Consider the following 22678-nt stretch of genomic DNA (forward strand, 5'->3'; position numbering starts at 1 on the left):
CAATCAACATAAAGGTAGAAACAGTTAACACGTCATGTTAGGACACAAAATATTAAAATTTGCTAAAAGTTACGCCATTTTAAAAGTGCTGAAACAAAAATGAGATAAAACAGTAAAATAAAGGCAAATGAAGGTTTTAATACTGACCTTTGCTTTGCATGAAGAATAGTTTGCTCATACTGTCTAAAATGAGTGACATAATATGAGGAGGACACATAGCACTGTGAAAATCCGAGAACAGTATCTGTGGGAGAGAATCTGTAACAGCAAACAAGGTGAGAGAAATGTTTTCATCTTTTGATGGGCCATTAAAGGCTTGTGATGTCTGATGCTTTTATTGTGAAAGGAGAAAGTGATAGCAGAAGAAAAGGAGGAGGGAAGGACAAAAGGTGACAGGAAAGTAGAATCACAAGCAAAAGGTTCGTCATCATTTATTTCATCCTGTGAAAAGGATTGAATAACAATATAAGATTTCTAATAGATTTTCAATGTGAAACTGTGTCCAGCCTATCAGATTAGCATTTTGTGACTGAGATGATGTTGTAGGCTCAAATAGATTAAATCCAACGGGTTATAATGCTATATTTCGCACTTGATTTCATCGTCCTGATTACTCTTCCTGTAAGGGTAACTTTACATCAACAATGTTTGTTTTCTAACTTCACGTTAAGCCGAATAGATTTATTCAGTTATTATCAATATAAATTCTAATTACTTTTCAGAGAAACCATGAGAGACCATGTGGCAGGTCAGCCATGATTCTTTTATTGGTCTTATGGGGTTTGCATAGCCACGGATCTTGTATTTGCACGTCAATAAGTATTTAGTGAACTATGAATTGAAGTCAGGGCATCATTCAGCTACATATACACTGTTTAATTCCCTTTGCTGTGATATAAAAAAAACCCATAATAGCCATCACTGACATGTTTTAGTAGTTCTAGATTTTCAGCTATAAGAAATGCTGTTACAGAATTTATTAGAATCATGTAGTTTTGAATTTTGCAGCCCTGATTGCTGGTTATTACTCGAAAACTAGCACACAAGTTTCCAGGTAATCATCACACTTCTTGTCATTTGAGTCAATAGATTATTAATGTGTAATAAGCTACAATACCAATATGTTATCAATATTTTAGTATACTATGGGTAATTGGTTGTTACCTTGGTGTTTAACTGGTAATAGCTTGCTATTTTCATTTTATTAGCTTCTTGTTAACACTTTATTACCTCACTAGTACTACATTATTATCAAGTCATAAAAGAACACTTATATCTTAAATTAAAATCACATGTATTAAATGTTTCAAACCTAAATTAGATTATTGATTTGCTTAGTTATAAGTCTTCCAATGATATATAAGTGTTTATATGAATATATAATTACACAATCATGTTAGATATGATTCCGCGACACACACGCACACATGCACAGGTCTATAAATCTGAGTCTTATCAGCAGTCTGCCCTCAGTCCTCCTGCTCTTGATCTTTAATATTTAATGAAGAGAGGAGAGAGCTGCTTTATTAGGATGGTAGAAGCACATTTGGTTTAATAATTTATGCAGTTACAAGCAGATTATAACAAATGGAAACACAGAAAACAGAGAATGAGCTCTGCTGACGTTCATTTTGGAGTCCCGGTTTAGCTGTTACACCATAATGTGTTTTTGTGTAGTTTCTAAAAACGCTTCAGTTACAGTCAAATGAGCATTATTTTTGTTGACCTCGTTCTCTACTTATCTCGCCTCAGCAGTTACCAGACCTAATTTACCCGCTAATGCAGCAGAGTTCATTTTATCTCTTGTGAACTCCTTGATTTATTTTTTTTAGCTGGATGGAAGCAGCTTCACTGTTTATATCTAACCGATCAGACATCTGATCGCTGCATTGCTGCACAAAAATCCCAGCACTGAAAAGACCTGCTGGTGTGTTTTCAGACGTGGCCTTACTGTACTGAAAAGCATCATGGAGGTCAGTGATTATTGACTGAGCTGAGGCTGCCCTCTGCTGTAAGATGTCAGCAAAAACAGCTGCTTTAGCATGAAAGGACACAGCTCATTTTTACATGTAAAATACATCAGTATATCACATCAGGCTAAAATAAAATACCTGCAAAAAACCAAACAAACAAACAGTCTTTACATGAGTTAGAAAGTCCCTTTAAATTAATGGTTCTACAATGTCAGTGAAAACAAGTTTGATTTGACTGCAAATTTACAGTAGCACCAGCGCTCGTGTAAAATATGACTGTGAATATATAAATGATTCTCCCAAGTTTCCTTCTGTTGTATAGACCGATAAAAAGGTGACTTTTGTGGCAGGAATCTAAGTTTGTCCTCTTTTTTGCCCATCTAATGTCCAAGACCACAGGACAGAAGAGACTGTGAGACAAGTCTGTGATCTAACTTCAAATGACAATTTGAACCAAAAGACCTGCTCCAACTGATTTTTAGTCCAGTTTTTGTTTACTGTGGCATAAATCAGCCTTTTCTCCTCGCGCTCAAGTCCTTTGTCTGGCCTTTTCTGGATTTCTTTCCCTATTTCTTAAGGACAGTTGTTTTTAGAGATACTGTTTATTTGCTGTAGGTGGTTTTTAGGCTCATAACTTCTTTTTTTGTGTAACATTTCCCCAATTTCCTCTTTTTAAAGACACACTGCAAAGATTTCTGGTAAGCACTTTTAAATGATCCTGAAGACCTTCAAAGGCATTTCTGTGTATTTGATTCACTTTGTTTTGGGATATATCAATGATTGTGACTTCTTTCAGTGAACTAAACACTCCCCTGTTGCAATGCAAATATTCTGCTTTTAGACAGATCCAAAGAGAGGACTGAACTGTTGTGCAAGCCTTCAAATGTGCTGCGATCTGGATCAGGAAGATTGTTGAATGAAAATCCTCTGCCCATGTGCCCTGACCTAACTAACCTGTTTAAGCATTTTCATGCAACCATTAAATAGCACAGTTAGTCTACCTCAGTTTGATTTGTATAATATGAAAAAACATACATACACGTCACATTTAAAAACATGAGAATTTACATGTAAGCTTTAAATTTCCAGTTTATCAAACAGCATTGAGCAGTCCTTACCTTTAAATCTAACCTCTCTTCTTCCTCCACTTTAAACCCTGACTATGGACAATGTTTATTTCGCCTCTTCTATCTGTTTTTACGCACCATCCCGTGGTGATTAATACACAAGCATGATCAACTTTCATGTGTTCCAGTTCAGGCTCAAATCGGTTTGGATGTTGAAAATAATAACTCCCCTCAAATGTTAAACCAAAAGTACTCAAGTCACTTTACTCAGGTAAAGTACATATACCTGAAAATTCTACTTAAGTACAGTAACTAAGTATTTGTACTTTGTTACTTCCCACCTCTGCAGAAGTTCTTTATATCTAACACATTCTCGTTTATGATAGGTTTATGCTTACAAACCTGCAGGGAAACACAGATGGCAACCACCTGAAGGCCCATCGTCCACATCACCGCGTTCCTTAAAAAAAGAAGTTTAAATCTTTGTTCTTGGGTTAAAAAAAATGATGTTGCCTGTCCAAAGTGAAAAGCTAAATTCTACAGAGGATTCTGTGGCTGGGTTTTTATCTGTGGGTGTTCACATGTGTTGGGTGTTACATCAGTCACTGCAGGATAAATATAATGCTGAACAGCATTCCCCTTTTTCTTTTGCAGAATCCAGGTTTACATGATGAGGGGAAATACCTTGCATGTTCTGCAGTCCTCTGCTGGTGTGTATGTTTTCCTCCTGCTGGACTTTGCCTTTTGACTCGGCTCATGTGTCCTTTTCTGGTAGGGGGTCCCGTTCTTTTTGTTCCCCTTGGACTCTGGTTGTTGATTTGGACTTTTCTTGTGGATTTTCCAGATGTGCAACTTCATAAATGAACAAGATGTGCTTGTATGATCTCCCTTGTTTTTGGTTAAAAACACGTTCATTACAAATGAATCAAATGAACATTATTGTTGTTGTTGACTTCTTTCCCTACTTATTTTCCACAGCGGTTATCAGTTGAATTTATATGTTATATAATCACACCAGAGTGAATATTTAAAGCAACAAGCTGGAAGCAGCTTCAATGTTTATATTTAACTAATCAAACGTTTGACTGTTGCAATGGTGCAAGAAATCCCACCAGCGAAAAGACCTGCTGGTGTTGTTTTAGAGGTGACCATACTGTACTGAAAAGCTAGGAAGTTAATGACCAAACTGAGGCTGGCTCTGCTGTAAGATGCCAGTGAAACCAGCCGCCTTATCATAAAATTTCTGAACTTACTTGAAGGACACACAGCTCCTTTTGAGCTCTAAAACCGCTATATAAAATCTCTACCTAAAGTAAAATACATGCAAGAAACAAATACTCTTGCAGTCTTTGTTGGGCTATAAAGTGCTTATAAGTGAGCCGGTATTACACTTTCAATGATAGCACGTTCGATTGATGTGCAAATTTACAGCTTCACCAACATGCATGCAAAATATGACGTCGATTTGAATAAACTGTAAATGATTCACCCAAGCAGATGTTGCAGTGCTACAACACACTGTGCCTTTTGTGGCAGTAAGTCACATTATGTCTACATTTCTTTTAAAAAGTTTAAGTTTGTTCTATTTTTACTCGTCTTAAGTTACTGTGCCATTAATTGCAGAAGAGGAAACTGATTAAGACAACAGGGAGAGACAACATTGTAGTATGGGATGTACCTTTAAACTCCCCTTCATTTTCCTCAGGTGGTGTTTAGTTTCAGAAAAGAAATGTTTGGAAAAAGGAGATTGTGCAAAAACTTTGAATATCGTCAGCCTCGTCATGTCCTTAAGTACATATTTAGTACTAACATGTTGGCTCTTGACTAATAAACAAAATATTTAAAGCAACTAATTAATGTTAAATATGTTTACCTCCATATTTGTAACTGGGATTAGTTTTGTAGTTTTAGTGGATGATGTTCAATGTGTACTTGCAGATATCTGTGTGATCGAGTCAGTCTGAAAAAGGTTTAATAGATCAGCAAGTGCAATTAGTCTTTTCTCTCTTCCCTCAAATTTGTGCTTGTTTTTCTTTTCTTTTTTTCCTTTTAAAGGATTCACTTCTTATCCCTTTAATCGTTCCCTGACCCCTATCAGATTTTGCATGGACTACTTAATTTGCCTCGACCTCTACATAGGGTGCTGTTGTGGATGAATCTGTTTAAAACCCCCTGAATTTCTGGCAGCTTCAAATCAGCCTGAATCTACTGGAGAATGTTCATCCATCTGTTTGTCTCCTATATGGATCCTCTTCTTGTTTAAGTTAAGTAGAGCCTCTTCCAGCATCCACAGGGGTCCTGGACAGGACAGCAAGTGATTGTTCTGGAGCTCCATCTGCTGTTGATATCATAGAATAACATGCATCGCTTTTGTGGAAGGTTTAGAAATGAGTACTTCAGAAGGAAAGCTCAGGTTGAGCAGTTTGCACACAAAGTTAGAGAAGTAAGGTTGACATGCTCTGGACGTGTGCCGACGAGGAATGGAGGATATGCTGGACGACGACTGGTGAAGATGGACCTCCAGGCAAAAGGCATGAAGACCATAGGGCGAGATGTTGGCAGGTGATCTGCTGCAGCGACCCCTAAAGGAAGCAGCTAAAAGAACAAGACTTAAAATTGCAGTACTGAGCTTGTCTGGACTTTTACTCAACAAAAAGTAAGTAACATGCCACAATATTATGCGGCCCCTTAATGGCCCCTGAATTTTTAAACATCCTGAATTCACCCCCAGCTTTTCATGAGAAGAGACCATAGCTTTAACTGGATTTTTTTTTTTATTACATCTGGGTTGGTTTCAAATTCAGTTCACATGCACAACTTTAATCAATGATACATGACACTGGTACACTCCTCCAGCGATTATTTCATCATGATTTTTCAGCTGAGAAATACATTTCTGCTCTTTTTTAGCTGCTTTCACTGCTGTGAGACCCTAGCAGAAAACTCTATCAGAGGAACATTATAGACACTAGCAGGAAATTCACATCTGAGCTCTTCAACAGGACTCAGCAGCGTCACGTTGGTCTCATTCAACCAAGTCAGGAAGCTCTTCAGATCAGCGTTGCAGTGGAATCGGTTCATCCGGAGATCGAGGAAGCTCAGAGAGCGGAAAGTGGCAGGGTTAGGCGAGGCTATGAAGTTGTTGGAAAGGTAGAGTGCTTTTAGACTTGTTGGAAATACGTCAGGCTGGATATATGTTAAGGCGTTGTACGAGAGGTCCATCTCTCTTACTGAAGTGAGGCCCTTGAAAACACCTTGAGGGAGCGACTGCAGCGCATTGAAGCTCAAATTGAGACCAGCAACATGCCCAAAATTGTCAAACAGATTGAGACATTTACCCTGAGCCCAAACAGACTGCAGGGAGCTGCTGTGAAGATCAAGAACTGTGAGATTATTCAGACTGACTCGTCTGCTGAAGGAGCAACTCCTGATTCTGTTTCCTCCATAAAAGAGATGCCTCAGCCGTTTTAAACCGGTCAAAATGGTGGAGACATCCTCCAAGTCTGTTAATCTGTTGTCCTGAAGGTCTAGATGCATGAGGTTACTGGCAAACTGAGAGATGCTTCTCACTGATGAGGGTGCCAACTTGTTGTCATTTAGTAAAAGAAAATCTAAACTTGGTAGAGGAGCAGGGAAGCCTAAATCTCTCAGAGTGTTTCCTGTTAGATATAATAATTTCAGGTTGGGAAGTCGACTAAATGACTGATAACCCAATGCACCAATGTGATTATGAGACAAATCTAATACCTGGAGGTTTGTCAGAGAAGCAAATGTGTAAGAATAGATTTCCCCAAGCAGGTTGTGTGACAGGTTGAGCACTTTTAAATGATCCTGAAGACCTTCAAAGGCATTTCTGTGTATTTGATTCACTTTGTTTTGGGATATATCAATGATTGTGACTTCTTTCAGTGAACTAAACACCCCCTGTTGCAATGCAAATATTCTGCTTTTAGACAGATCCAAAGAGAGGACTGAACTGTTGTGCAAGCCTTCAAATGTGCTGCGATCTGGATCAGGAAGATTGTTGAATGAAAATCCTCTGCCCATGTGCCCTGATATTTTCAGATGGGAGATTTTTGTCCCCTCGATGGCTTTGAAGAACTGCGTGCACTGGCCCACACCAAACCCGTTGCTTGACAAATCGAGTGTCTGAAAGGTCAGATCTCTGAAAGGATTCCCACATTTGTTCCAGTCAAACTTACCGCTGGACATCTCTCTCAGGTACACTGAGTTTAAGTTCAGAACTGTGAAGGTTTTTCCCTGAAAGGCAGCAAGATCAGACTCACAAATTTTATCAATTTTGTTCAGCTTGAGATTTAGGTCTTTCAAATGAGTCATGTTGACAAAGAAGGGAGAAGGCTGGAGTCTTTTTATGTCGTTACCAAAGAGGCTCAGAGTTTGTAGGGACAGCAGCGGTTCTAGATATTTGTCCCTAAGTATAGATTCTTTAAGTGAGCAGTAATCCAGGTTGAGAATCTGTAGACTTGCCAACCCATCAAAGGCCTGCTGCTCCAGCTGAAGCCCGACGTTAAAGTCGAGTGAAAGCCTCCTCAGATGTTTTTGTCTGCTGAAGGCGTGGTTCCTGATCACAAGCTGTGCATGCTGTCGTCCGAGGTCCAGCACTTGCAGCTCCTCGAGGCCTGACAGGGAGGTGGAGTTGATCTCACTGATGTGGTTCATCTCCAGGTACAAATGGGTGATGTCAGGAGGGAGAGGAGGAACCGAGCGGAGGTTCTGGAAACCACAGTATGCTATGGAGCCCTTTATGAGGCATGATGGGAAACAGCCCGGCACCTGGAAGTTGCACATAGAAATATAGTCGAAGCAGTCAGTCATCAGAGTGAATCAGTCAGCTTCCACAAACACAGATACAGAAGCTCTTTCATACCACACATGAGTTATCATAATACATCTCTGTGTTGCTTTGTTGTTTTTGAAATCCTTTATTTTACTTCTTCTTATTGTTTTGCTATTATTGTTATCATTGATGTTATTTTTTTTTATCACTGTAATTATTCTGGATCTATAATAGTAGGATTTCTCAAAACTTTAAGTATTTATCAAGTATTTATTCTTTTTTGTAGTTGTTAAGGACTTTATGTTTGTTTTAATGGCAAAAATTAGACTCTAAATTGTATCATTCTCCTACTGTGAGAAATTTACCGCTAATATCTGAATAATTTCAGAGTCCTCTCAAAGATTTGAACTATATCAGAATACAGTGATAACACTGAGCACCACAGACAAAAGAAATAAATCAAGTGCAAATGAAAGCTGACGAGCAGAAGCAACCCCAAAACAAACTATTCTTTTTAAAACATGTAAATCATTTTTGACCTCTCTCAGTTAGAGTAGTTTCCCTCCACACATTCAGAGCTGCTTTGTATATAATTTACATCTCACACACTATATAAAAATTCACATGTATGATAAGTTTACATTACTAACCTGCAGGAAAACACAGATGGCAACCGCCTGAAGTCCCACCGTCCACATCATCCTGTTCCTTAAAGAAATCCTCTTTGAATCTTCGGTCTTCGATGAAAAAAAAACCCCCGATGCGGCCTGTCGAAAGCAAAAATCTGAATTCTGCAGAAGACTTTACCGCAGCGTTTTTATCTGTGAGTGTTTGCGTGACATGTGCTGGGAGGTACATCGACCCCACAGCGTAACCATGACGCTGAAAGGGATTTCCTATTTTCTTCTGCAAAGTCCAGCTTTACAACATGAAGGGAAGTACCTTGTTTACGTCCTGGGGCTAGTCCAGTACACCAGGTTGCACAACTGGTCCAAAAACATATGTTGCAGGTTTTTAATTATGCAAGTTACCATCAGCCTTCATGATATTATCTAAAGGTTTATGTTTGAAGACCATGGTTCTGGTTTTGATTACACTGTTGTTTGGTGACTCTGAGTTTTTGTGATGCTGTTGGGATCTGGGATCCTGTTTTGCTTTTGTGATGTTTCCAGTCTGTGTTTACTGTGTTTGCTCCTGTCTCCATGTTTACGATTTGTCTTTTGGTCATTTCCTGCTCTTGTTTTGGATTTTCCTTCCGTTCTGCCTGAAAGCCTTTGTCATTTTTCCCAACTACACGTCCTTCAGTCCTCTTAGCTCCTTTCCTTATGTCTTATTCCTTCAGATGCCCCCGGAAGACATGAGGAAGGAGATTCAAGCATAAAGGAATCAAGGCAGCAGGCCAGAATGGGGCATCATCACTGTGAAGCGATGTCGGTTAAATATAATGCTTCATAAATTGTTTTCTCTTATTAAAAAAACGTTTTTAATGACTTCATGTGTAACAGTGGGTATGAATGACATTGTCTTACAGTTTGAATATTCCTCTTTTACACACTGAAGGTAAGAACCCTTCTGTAAAGGATACACCTGTGCATCCTAGATTATACATCCTCTGGATGTTTTCTAGGATCTGAAAATCCTACAACAAATCACAGTGAGTTTGATTTCTAGGTCACAGGCAGGAGGAAGGAGGACAAAGGAGACAAGGTAGCACAAATTAGAGAAATGGGAAAAGCCTAAAGTTGCATCTTTGTTTTGCTTTTTTTTTTTGTTGGGTTTCCTTTATGCTCATTTCTGTATTTATTCATTCTTCCTTTTGGACTTTGCTTTTTGACCTGGCTCCCATGTTCTTTTCTTTCTGGCTGGGATTTCTGTTTGCTCCCCTTGAATTCTGCTTTGGATTTTTCTCAGTGATTCTCAGGATGTGCAATCATGTTACAGCCTTTAAAAAGCTTTCAACTGTAGGCACTAATAGACATATTAGTGTCCCTGAACAGCATTGTAGATATTTTTGTAGCCAAATAGTCTGCAATTGGCATGGTTTAGCATTACAGTATATAGACAATCAATAGTTATTTGTTATTAGCTTGTTGTAGATGCATTTACCTTTAAAAGGCCTTTTTTGACAGTATCCTTTTCATATTTCATTGATTACTTTAACATGACATCATGCTGTGGCTTTGCTCTGAACTCTTAAAGCTTTTTACTGCCCGTAACCTTTTTTTTTAAATGTTTTATTCTTTTACTTTTTCTTGTTGTTGTTATTATAATTAATGTTATTATTGACATGTTTGCTATTCAACTATTGTGACATTAAATAAATAAAAACCTTTATTTAGAGTTTATTAGTGTTCTTGTTTCTACTTCTCTTGTCCATGTTTTCAGATATCTGTATAACTTCTTATGTCTTCTGTCTGTTTTGCACATTTTGGCCTCATTTTTATTTTTTATTTTCAACTGAGCTTTTTTTTGTCCTATTGTACTCTATTTAAGCTATGCTGCTGTTAGGTGTGTTCAGTCTTTTTGCCTGCTACAACATATTTATCTCTGAACTTCTGGAATTGATCTCTCCCACCACATTTAGATTTTGATGTGATAGCTTTTTAATAGCCTGTAGATATGAATAGCTCAGTTCATCTGCAGGTGTTGATGTTAGATGTGAAGTTCTCTTATGTGCTGAACATATTTGGACACATCTGGATGTACCTGTAACAGGAAACCGTTTTAGTCACGTTTGTTCTTATTTTTTTTTCCTGTTATGCAATCAATTTGTACATTATGTCACTGAGTTACTCTCTTTCCTCTCACAGTTTCCCAACAGCACTCTTGCTCTTTCACGCATCAATCCTTTTCTGGTTTCTTTGTCACGTGTTGATTAATCCTTTTGGTACTCACCTAGGGAAGTTCGGCACAGAGGTGTACTGTATGTCTCAAAGTGATGAGTAAGCCATCTGAAACTGCTTAACAAGTCAGTTTGCACTCTAAAGTAAAGAGTCAAATAATGATTTCCAATATTTTAGCTGCATAATCAGTGAAGAGGTGTTTATAATGCAACAGCTCTCAGTGTGGGAAGAAGAGGTGTTTACTGGAGTGTGCGTAATTACTTAATCAGAAAGACAAGTAGCTGTCATAATACGATCAAATTTTAATTTTCATTGTAAGCTCATCTACTCTAATGAAACACTCCAGTGTAGATAAGTGTGTGTGTGCGTGTGTGTGGTGTGATCACACAGCGCTGTTGAATTTCACAACCTTGGGAGAGTAAAGGTTGCGTGAAAGGAAGAGACACAGAGGTGGCCCGGCATTGTGCCAGTAATGCTACAGCAGTAATTAACACACAGAAGCTGACGATGAAGGTCACAACAATCCATGATAACAATATTGTAAGGCTACAGTGCCGTGTCAGTCATTATTTTCAGTACTAAAAAGTTGCCTGGACATTTCAAGTATTCTTCCTGGACATACTGAATGTCTTTATTCCAATGGCTTTATCTAATCAGCTGTGGAAAACCAAAAAAATGAACAAATCTCAGTTAAATTTCACAGCAGATTTGGAAACTAGCAAATATTCACCTTAATTAATTGCATTTTTCCTTTTAAAAATAGACTTGTGATACTTAAGACAAAAAACAATGCTGAACGCTAAAAAACCTGAAACATGACATCATTTCCAGAAAATTAAAAACATTTTCAAATTGGAGTGTTTATCAAACAATTTGGATTTTTTTCTTTTAAGAAATTAAATAATTTTTTTATATATGTGTTTTAATTGGTATCATTTTTGCTACATATGGCATTTTTCATCAATTTATTTGGGTTTTTCTTGAAAAAAAATCCCACTAATGATGTAGAGGTCTCACAAAAAACTTATGTATCAGATACATATATTATAAATGTGATATTACATTAGCTACACTGTAATCTTTACAGTGCAGCTTTATGCAAGTAATGAGTGCAGATGGAGAGTTAAGCTTAGACTTTGTAATGCTCAAAGAACATGGTGTCACTGTTTGTGAAGAGTACTATGATACAGGTGGTAATGCATTTTGTGCCATAACTGCAGCACAGCTCTGGATCTTGTTCCTTGCTTGAGTCACTGGAGTTTGTAGGCTCAGCTTTAGCATCACTTTAGTACAAACATTAATTTAAAATATTCTCAAAGGTAATTTTCCTCCTTATCCTCAAATTTCATTCAAGCAGCTGCAGTGGTGTATGGTTGCAATGCAAAGCTGCTGGAGTGCAGACTCCCACTACAGAGGCTTCCAGGTAACTGCCAGGAATGGATGCATTAAGTGCTGTACCATTGTAGTGGTAGAGAATGTAAACGATGGACTACCTTCTGGGTCTGAAAAGCTAGGATGGGAGCTCCTTAAACATGCAGTTCCTTTAGTGACTCCTGTGGTTGGCAAAATGACTTCTGGCCCTCACCTTTGACCTCATCAACACTTTCCTGATGACTTCATGGGATCGTCACACATTTCAGGTCCTACCTAATAAAACATTGAGCTCATTTGGTAAATTATGGTCATTCCAAGAGTCAGCAAGGAGGGTAATCCAGGATATGCTCATTTGCTATTTGTAAATCACAAGTCGACAGCCAGTGAGTGAGCAGTTGCACACTAGGTCATCACGTCTGGTTTCAAAACGCCAAGATGGCAATAATGAAAATGCTCATTGCTTATAACATGACTGCAAAAAATAAATGGGTGGACAACCAGTAATCTAGACTTCTTTTGTTCATGTAGTTTGTTTTTTAGTTTAGCCCTGCTAAGTTGTATTAGACAAAGAACTATTGTAGTGGAGTCAAACAGAGACTTAAAAACAATACACACTGTCCACTTGGGACATTGTGTAGGCTTCTGACCTGTCCTTTTTGATCTTTGATATTATCTTTGTGTGTCTTTCTCTGTTAAAGGAAACTCTTCAAACAATCAGCATTTAACCTACTGGCACAGGATCATTGCTGTCAGGCTACATGCTGGATGTTTCCCTTCTGTGTAGCCAAAATGACGGAATAATGGACATGAACGCAGTACACAGCACTACCATTGATATTTGGGGCTGGTTTATCCTAGTGGTCAATCACAGTATGGCAATGACACAAATGTCATGTGACCCAAAAAGCATTATCCCTGTAGACTATCATTATAAAACAACATCTGTAAAAACAGCTGCTTGCAGCCCATGAGAGTCATATTTGAAAAACCAAGTAAAAAAAAAGTGGCTTTTATTTGTGTGATGTCATCATAATATAAAGTTTATGGGCCCGGTAAGAGTGTGAATGGGCCTGGGGGAGGAAGTGCAATAATCAGCAAGCTGCACCTGGAAAGCTTCTCTGGTTCATGCACATGGATGTACTGAGGAAAAATGGAAACTGTGCACAAAGTTATTAAGGAAACTCCTCTAAATTCTTCTTTTTTTTTAAGCAAGAGAACTGTTGGCATGATGTTCTTTTCAAGAAATGCTGTACTAGTTTCATAAAGTACCAGATGTAACAGGACTCAAACCTTCCAAAAAGTTCAACTGTTGTTACAGTCCACAAAATGTTTTGTTTTGTTTTGTTAGCAAATGTGAGACGAGCCTTTGTGTTCTCTTTGGTCAGCAGCGGTTTTCATCTTGGAATGCTCCCATGGATGCGATTTTTGCCCAGTATTTTTCTTATTGTTGAATCTTGAACTCTGACCTTAACTGAGGCAAGAGAGGCCTGCAGTTCTTTAGATGTTCTGGGTTGTATTTTGACCTTCTGTATGAGTCGTCGACACATTCTTGAACTCCTGGGAAGATTTACACCTGTTCCAAGTTTTCTCATTTGCGGATAATGGCTTTCACTGTAATTTGCTGGAGTAACCCTTTCCAGACTGATAGATGTCAAACACTGGTAGCACTATATAATAATGACACACTATTAAATATTGTTAAGGTATTAATTTAATTCATCGGTCATACATAGTCATCCTTAATATGGCATTTATAAATGCAAATATATTATTATGACTATGATCATATTTTTTTCTTTGCATGGTGGAACATATCTCTATTTATAAATGACATACTAAGAAGGAGTACTGATAGATAAATAAAAAAAAATTTGAATTATAATTTAAAAATTACGTTTTGTAATTATTTGAATTATTTTTTTCTAATATAAAAATTGTTTGATGATCTGACACGTTTAAGCCTGAAAAATATGCAAAAATGTAGGAAATTAGGAAAGTGGCAAATACTTTCACAGCACTGTAGCACTAAGACAGTTAGTATTTTTAGTTAGAGATGGGACATGATAAGGTTCTTTTTGGGGGGGGGGGGGATGTGAACCCAAACGCTAACTTTGCCCTGGGCCCCCTATGCAGCTCAGTCGGCATTCCTTTTATTCTTGAAGTACATGTCCTTTTATTGAGCGAGTAAAGTCGGACGAACTGTACTACTGACTGTGAAGTGTGCTCGTTTTGTGTCAGTGGCAGCTCTGAGCCGAGGGGAGGGGGCAGGACTGACTGAGAGGAGTGACTTTCTTTCAAAAATAGTTCACTTCTTCATCACAGCAGCAACCGGTGCAGCAGCAGAGGCAGCAGCAGCGGGTATGAAACATGGCTCGTCACGGAAATAAGTAACGGGACCGAGGGACGCTGTTATTTAAACCGAGGAGGACGCCAGAAAGTACCGCGAAAAAAGAAAGAAAGAAACCGAGATACATCTAAAGTCGGAGCCACACGTTTCAGTGTTGATGTTGGTGTTTGGACGCGAATACCTGCCGAAAATAATCCCGGTGAGTGCAGCTCGTCTCTCAGAGGATGTTAAAGGCTTATAACATGATGCTGGAGCAGTAGTTTCACGATTTATCCGCATTAACAACGACTTTCGGTGTGAAATGTACCAGAGTTAGTCAGTGAGAGGTCTGAGGAACACATTCATTCGGTGGAACAAGGTGAACAGGGAGTTAAAACTTTCCTGCAACATGGCCGCTCAGATGTCACTCAGCTTCCCAGAAGTAGGCAGAACTAAAAATGAGCTTTCACTCGACCCTATTTAAACGTAAATACGAGTCCAGAAAGTCTTTAATAAACCTGTTTAAAGAAAGGTTAGACTCAAACGAGAGTCCAAAGCGGTGTCCGTCCCTGTCCGGAGTGTTAGACCTAAGTCCTGCCCACTTTTTAAATCAAAACTTTAGTCCTCTCATATGGGAGGAACGTTACTCCATTCAAAAAACTGTCAATTTTACGTTTCTTGGATGATTGCCAAACACCTAAACTTTCTAAAGCATAATTTAATACTTTTTTGACATTATAAAGAGTCATTATAAAATTCGGCCCACACCTGGGGTGTAATTAAAGCACACACACACACACACACACATACATATATATGTGTATATAATATATATATATATATATATATATATATATATATATATATATATATATATATATATATATATATATATATATAATATGTGTGTGTGCCTATGTGCAGTTATGGTCAATACGCTGAATGCAAACAGATGTAGTTGGCTGATAATGCTTTGGTTTTTCATAATCAATCATGTGACCGGTTAGGTGAGAGGAAATGTTTTAATAACTCGAAACCACTGATAAGCCATTTCATGTGACATGTGCGGGTCAAATGAAATGATTTATGACACCACAGCCTGCCAAAAGATGCTACTGGAGATAACCAAAGCATTTAGGGGGAGTCTAGCAGAGCATGACAGCACCCAAGCCATCCATATCCAGCTCTCAAGTGTGCTCAGCTGGGTCTCCTTCTGCAGTAGCACATATTAAAGTTAAACTCAAAGTCGATTACATTCCTGCACTTCTCTTTGCTGCAGTGAGGAAAATATCACAAATTTAATTGATAAAGTCTCACATTCTACATTTAGAAGTGTGAAGTAACCCTCCGAATTGACCCTGAAATACCAAATTGCAGTCTGGCTTCATTGGGATGGTGAAACAAAAATATACTGTGAAAGGTTTATGTTTAAATCCCCTATAAATGGTATATATACAAGCATATGTCCAATCCTGCTTATAAGTGTAGTCAGCCCCTAAAAGGCCAGAATCCTAATTTTCATTCTCAGTTAATCTAATGCATTTTTCTTCAGTCCATTCAAAAAAATAAAAAATTCACTTTACTGTTATTTAGATCCCAGCGTGGCATCTTCAGCAGTTAAAATCCTCAAAAATGTTCGCGTTACTGTTACGTTTAACAAGAAGGGCGTCAAATCTGCACACCTGAGACTAGGGCTGCCACGATTTGTCGACTAGTCACGATTACGTCGACTATCAAAATCGTCGACGACTGATTTAATAGTCGACGTGTCGTTTGAAGCTTTGTAAGATCGCAAAAGACGCAGGAATAATAGCAGGATTTAAGAGTGTAATAACGGACTGAAACAGAAGATGGCAGCACTGCATGTACAAGGATTCCAGCTGCCGTTAAACCCAGAAGAAGAAGAAGTAGCTGTGTCCCAGAATTCATAGCGCGGCCCAGCTTAGTTTCCAACAATGGCGGTAGCTAGTTAGTTTTAATATTACTCTTATTATTCTTTCTGGGTCACAAAATAAACGTTTAACATATTTTCAGGCGAGAATGTAGCTGTGTAAGCCTCAAATATCGGCTCAGTTTTCGGAGACGTCTGTTACCCACTAGCTCGATAGCTAGCCGGGGGCTAGGTCACTAGCGCCGTGAGAACACCGGACTCCCGGCAAATTGTTTTCAAACCCACCGCCGTCTTTCGTGACTCAGGTTAAATATATATGAGTCACTTAGATAAATTAAAAATGTTGTTGTTTGGCCTTTTTTTTTTTTTTTTTTTTTTTTTTTTTAGTATTTTATTTGTTCCTGAGTAAATCGGTTTGGCTGAGATTAAAGTTATAGTTTTTACACAGCTGAATAAACGTCAAGCAGACAGCTGATTATCAGAAGTGTGAGATGCTGGAGAATATACCCCGGTGTCCTGTTATATTTTAGATAGCAAGGAGTTTATTAAACTTTACCGAAACAATCTGCAAATTTCATTAAAATTGAATAAACTATCATCTTGTCTTTATTTTTAGTTAGCACCTTAAAAGCTTAAAGCTGTAAGCTAATGATAGTTATATAAGCTGTAGTTTTACGTCCAGTGGATGATGATCTGATTAGTCGACTAATCGCAAAAATAATCGGTGACTAGTCGACTATCAAAATAATCGTTTGTGGCAGCCCTACCTGAGACACTACAACCAAATAATGTGTGTCCTTTTTACCTGAATCATGATTGAAAAAGTTAAATCAGTGTCAAAATTGATGCATATTATGATACTTAACTTTCTCAGGTATTATTTACTTGGCTGATAATGAGATTATTTCAGAGTGTCAGTGTTTCTCTGTCCTCAAACCAAACTGAATTGGCATTCAAACTTCAGGTAGAAAATAAACAGTCTTTATTTTTTTAACAATATCTAAACAGTCAGGTTCATAGCAATCAGAGTAGCTGTGACTAAACACAGGAAACTGTAGGAAAAGTAGACTTCTTCAGACTTTTCCTCCCCGTGGAGGAAGTTGAAAGGAGATGGAAGGCAGTGAAAATAGAGCGATTGCAGTAACTGATTATTTGTGTCTCACACTATCCCCCGAAGGCACATTTTCCTTGGTAGATACATATTATGCACTTTAATTGAGCAGTGGGCGATTTGTTTACACCTTTAGTGGAACATAATGAAAGGGGAAGCAAAAATTAGCCATTCCTTTTTTCCAGGCATCCAGTCAAAACCTTGCATACGATAACCAGGCATTTAAAAAGTAGCGACTGTTTTACCTGATTTACCTGCAGAGATTCTGTGTCTTTGCACCATCTCTCACTTCGTTGCGTTTCATCTCAGTCTCCTCGTGGAAAGCTTTCATTGTCTTCTGATCTGCAGCAGTGTTACTGTCTCCTCTGTGGGTGGGAAGATAATAGAGGTGAGGTTGAAACCTATGATTACCCACCTCTGCTTTGTATAATTTCTCAGGAATTAAATTACAGTGAAATGGAAGCATTCTGCATTTTGCATGTTGGAGCAGCTGCTCATAGGGATTTCTGACTGTTTACTCTCAGGCATGCTTGATGCTTCTGAGTTTGATGGCTTGCAGCAGTGCAGTAAAATGCAGTGTAATGACAGGCTTGTTTTCAGTGCAGAATTACAAGTTTAGGAGTAAATTTGTATAAGAGCTTGTTTTAAATTCCTGTAATAGTTAGTCCGCGATGATTGACACTACAGTTTGCACGGTTGGAGCTGCCTGTTTGTCCCACCAACTGAACATTTTTAGTGTTACTCTGGTGTCTCTGTGCTGTCTTGAGACACAACTTTCACTTCCCATCTCTGTCACTTTGTTTTTCTCCAGCCTCGTCATCCTGTTGCTTGCAACATTTGTTTCTCACCGTTTGCTTCCTTCCGGCTTCTTGGTGGATCTCGATTTCTCAGTGTTTTTCTTCTTATCTTCAAATCTTTGTCATGTAGTCAAAAACAAAAAACAGTTTTATGTGAATTTGTCGGTCTATATTTTATGTAGGAAGATCATGAAAATCTGAGTGGCAATATATGTATACTTGCTAAAGTTAAAGGCTTGTTCTATAGTAGTTTTCAATTTGCTATTACCACATTGCAGTGTTTTGAAGTCAACTGTGGCCTGAACTAGAGTAGCAAGATTTACTACTTCAGTGATTCTCCACAGAACTTTTTAAATATTACAAATTACCAAGATTTTTTATTAGTCTGAATCCAAAAGCAGTCTGACTTTGATGACTTTATTATCAGATAATCCAGTCAAACATGTTTTTTTTTTAAATGTTTGTAAAATGTTTTTTCTAGTATCACTGAAACAAGAAAGAAGCAACAGACCAAGATTGTCTAAATAAATCAAATTTAGAACAATTTAAAATGCTTTCATGGATAAAGGAAACAGTACAGGTATGATAAACACAAACTCAGCCATTAAAACGGTATTTCTGTGAAAAATATGTTTGGGTACTCTGATAAAATATTTTGTATGAGGGTTAATTTGGCCACAGCAGAGTTGCTGCACACTTCTAAATAAAATTAGATCATCCATAAATGAGGCACTGTGTTTAAAAATGGCTGTAATTCATAATGTTTTTAACCACAGCGGTATACAGAGGCAAAATTACTAATACTTATGAACCTGACTGTACTTGTTTTGTCAGACTTACTTTACTGTCACCTGTTGCAAAGAAGTGCATTAAATACTGTCTGATATGCAGCTATTAAACAGCTCAATAACCCCTACAACAAACTTAAAAAACAAACTTTCTTTACAGTAAATCGCTTCATATCTGCAGATCAGAACATGCACCTCCTCTGTCAGTCCTCCAGACAGCCGTGGCATGCTAGCTGTATATCTTAAATGTGAAATGAGAGATGTGCTGCTTCTGTTTTTACCTGCCTGGCGACGGCCCCGGGGTTGCGCAGGGTCAGTCTGACTGTCTCTTTTTGCAGCTTAGAGATTGAAGGTCACGGGGGAGAGGCTGGAGACGCGGGGAGAGTTTTGATTTCAGTTCAGTGCAATCAAAAGTGTCCCTTAAAGAATAAAAGGCCCTAAGAAAGGGCATTAGTGGAGTCTATGTTTTGATTTGTAGTTTGTTTTTGTTTGGTTTTTTTTTTTAATTTTCTTAGAGTTGTCAAGGTATTTAAATGACAAATGCAATCTTTTTTTGTTATTATTTTGAGGAATAAAGTAAAATATTTGGAACTTGTCAAATTAGAAATGATCAACTTCTGTTTACTGATGGGTTTGTTGATGTCATTTTTCCCCCTGTAGTGTCACATATTAGAAGAGAATTGCAAGAAGTTGTAACTACCCCACTGTGGAAAATTTAAAGTCCACCTCTTAAGCATTATACATTATTTTCTGTCACGTATATAATGCCACAGTATTTTCAGTATTTTAGTCAACTTACTTTCACTCCATACTTTGCAGATACTGGCCCTTCACGGCCCGCAGTTTGTGAAATATTGAGCTAAAAGTTGGGGGAAGAGATGTTAAAGTGGAGCCAATGAGGTTTATTTTGAACTGTGACTCTTGTAAAGCTTCTTTAGCTGAGTCACAGAATAAAAATACGGAGATGGGACTGAGCATAGTAGATCCAGGGTAATACTAAATCTAGTACAAATACAGCTACCAAGTGACAATTTATTTGGCCTCCATTAAGCTTTCGCCATTAAGCTTTCGCCATTAAGCTTCAGGACCCTTGAGACTGAGCCAAACCAGCCATTAATGCACTCAGCCACAGAAAAATTCAAGTGTCTCAGTTGTGTGAAACTTGAACTTTTAAATAATTAATTTAGAAAAATACTGCAGAGCTTTTATTTTTTTGTCTGGCCAAAAAGCCTCACCTGTTTTACAGTGACGTGTCATTTAGAGGATAAATGGAGCTCGGAGGTATTTCAGAAACGTCAGTGTCTAAAGTTGCAGCATGCACTACTGTAAGCTCATCATGTGTGACACGTCAAGGCAGTCGGTGAGAATAGTGAGCAGCTGCAAGTGGTAATGTGGTCATGTGGCATGTATAGTGTGCGTGCAGTGTTAGAAGGGTGGTAAACAACACCGTGTCTGCCTAACGCCCGTTTCTGTATCGGTGTTGTCGTGTCAAAGTTTTAGCTTTTGGATTCACGCACAGATCGCAGCGGTGAATTGCGCGTGGGTGCTGGAAGAGAGGGATTTTTGGTATTTAAACTGGTAGGTGTGTGTGTTTGTGAAAGAGAAAGTGGTGTTTGTGTGAGGGAATATCATGTGTGTTTGTTTTTTATTCAAGGACCATTTGTCATGCTCACGTGTTAAGCCTGTAAAAGTGTAACTGCTGTTTTGATGAGGTACTTAGGTGGTGTGTGTGTGTATGTGTGTGTGGGGGGGTAGCTGTTAATGAACAGGTGCACTGGCTGGGTGGTCAGCACTGGTGCAACGCCCAGTTTTCACACTATGACAACATACGTGGCACACTAAAGATGCATCGAGTGCAAAGTTCTTGGCATGTATCGCTTTTTAAAATGTTAATTCTGATGTTATATTTGTTTTGGTTATTTACTCTGCTAACATTATAAAGACACAGGCAGCCTCGTAGGCGGTACAAAAGATGGATGAAGTTACCCATTGGTTATGAAGCTCAAAGCTTTTAGCCACCAGTGTTTTTTGACACCAGATGTGATGAGCGAGGGGTGGATCTGTCAGTGCATGCTCATTGGCTAATATCTTGTGACTGACAAGTTGTTGGTCAGTTTCTTTCGGAGTTAGCCAGTCTTTCATCTCACGTCTCCAGCTGATTCAAAATGCTGCTGCATGTCCTTGTGAAGTTCTTGTTTTTGTTTTTTATCTTTAAATGGTCTTGCCCCAGTCTTCTTCTCTGAGCTGTTTTACTTAAACTCCTGTCCGAGCTGCTAAATCATCTGAAAAGTTATTCTTGCATATACAGAAATCTAAAGAAAGCTCAGAGAAAGCTCACTGTTGCCCCTAGATTATGGAATAAATTGCCTAGTACGTTAGACAGGCACCTACATTGTCCATTTTAAAAATTCATCTTAAAGCGCCTTTATACTTTTTGGCCTTTGACTCAGCATGAGACGATGATCCTACTTGTTTTTAATTATAATTGGTTTTTTTAAGTTGTTTTCATTGTATACATTATGTTGTGTACAGTGTTTATCCTTATCTGCTTTTGCCATTTTTCCAGTGCTTTATAAATAAAGTTGACATGGTACTCCTCCTTTATGACTCAGTAAATGACCATAATTTGCAAAATGGACTTAAAATTGATTTTTAAGTGGAAGTCTTTGCAATCATAAGACTTTGCACCATACTGTGTGATCATGAAAATTTATCTGATTGGACGAACGATAAGGACAAAAACAAATGCATGGCTCCTAACAGACAGCATGTCACTGTGATTGTTTTTTTTGTTTTTTGTTTTTTGTTTTTATGCCTTCTGATCAGTTTGGATGCTTGCTTCTGCCATTGAAAACAAAATACTGCCATCTCAAAATTTCAGCTTAAATTTTGACTTACTGACTGTTTATCTCAAACTGAGATAACTAAGTTCAAATTTTGAGATATAACTTCGAAATTTGGACTTAAGGATGGCTATTATTATTATTATTATTATTATTATTATTATTATTATTATATCATTATATATGCAAGCTTCCATAGAGCGATGCAGTAGTCAGGTGGGTGGAGCGTCTGTGGGCACAGCCAGAGCTGTTTGTCTTAAATGACCATATTTGGGAAATCCACTCACATCATACAGGAGCTGAAACTATATACAGTGAATGTTGTATAGAGTTCGTTAAGAAAGTGCTTAAAACAACCAAAATAAGCATTCAGAGTTCACATACACAACTAATAGCTGATTAGTGCTACGACTGCAGTTCAGACCATCTACATTTGTGGAGAAAGATTTAAAATCCTGTGTGAAACTTGCCTTAAACTGTTTTCCCTGCATTCTCACATATTTCTTTTAGAGTTTTATTGGACAATATTTGTGGGGCAGTGTTTATTTGTGGGAGCCAGTGGTGGGGCATGAAGGACCAGAGAAATAATATTCTTTGTTGTGGGTGGATTGCTGACTCTGCTGCTGTTGAGAGCCTGTCATTATAGTTATGTTTTGTTGGCACTTGGCAGCTGTTCGGTTTTTGCTGTCTTTTCTTATATTTGTCTATAAAACACTAGATTATCTGGTGCAGAAGCACTCAGCATGTACTGTTGCTTTTAACAAAGGAATGGAGCGCGTCAGTCAAAAATAATGATGCTTTGTTTCCAGCTCTTAGAGAATATGGAAGAGAGTATGGTATTAATTTAGTGTCGAGTCTTAGTTTTAT

At 38.1% G+C, this 22678-nt stretch overlaps 2 protein-coding genes across 7 annotated transcripts in view; one reads left to right on the forward strand and one right to left on the reverse strand.

Annotated features, from left to right (window-relative positions):
- Nucleotides 1-5806: 5806 nt before the first annotated feature.
- LOC146558184 (toll-like receptor 5) lies at nucleotides 5807-8607 on the reverse strand. Its single transcript, XM_085247971.1, has 2 exons — nucleotides 8489-8607; nucleotides 5807-7834 (listed from the first exon to the last, which is right to left on the reverse strand). The coding sequence occupies exons 1-2, from the start codon at nucleotides 8537-8539 to the stop codon at nucleotides 5957-5959; spliced, it is 1929 nt and encodes a 642-aa protein (XP_085104097.1). The 5' UTR covers nucleotides 8540-8607; the 3' UTR covers nucleotides 5807-5956.
- A 5696-nt stretch (nucleotides 8608-14303) lies between these two features.
- The window catches only part of LOC146558185 (dystrobrevin beta-like), a 45214-nt gene continuing 36839 nt past the window's right edge, over nucleotides 14304-22678 (forward strand). For 2 of the 6 annotated variants that reach the window (XM_085247973.1, XM_085247976.1), the window contains exon 1: nucleotides 14304-14601. The gene's annotated coding sequence lies outside the window, so the exon portion shown is untranslated. Of the gene's footprint in view, nucleotides 14602-20391; nucleotides 20547-22678 lie in introns of those variants that run through there. The other 4 variants (XM_085247975.1, XM_085247974.1, XM_085247972.1 and 1 more) reach the window with 3 other exon arrangements.

Source organism: Mchenga conophoros, linkage group LG15 (assembly GCF_057382185.1).
Source record: "Mchenga conophoros isolate Kocher_MC1m ecotype Shallow Benthic linkage group LG15, M_conophoros_male_GT1.1, whole genome shotgun sequence".
Classification (NCBI taxonomy): Eukaryota; Metazoa; Chordata; class Actinopteri; order Cichliformes; family Cichlidae; genus Mchenga; species Mchenga conophoros.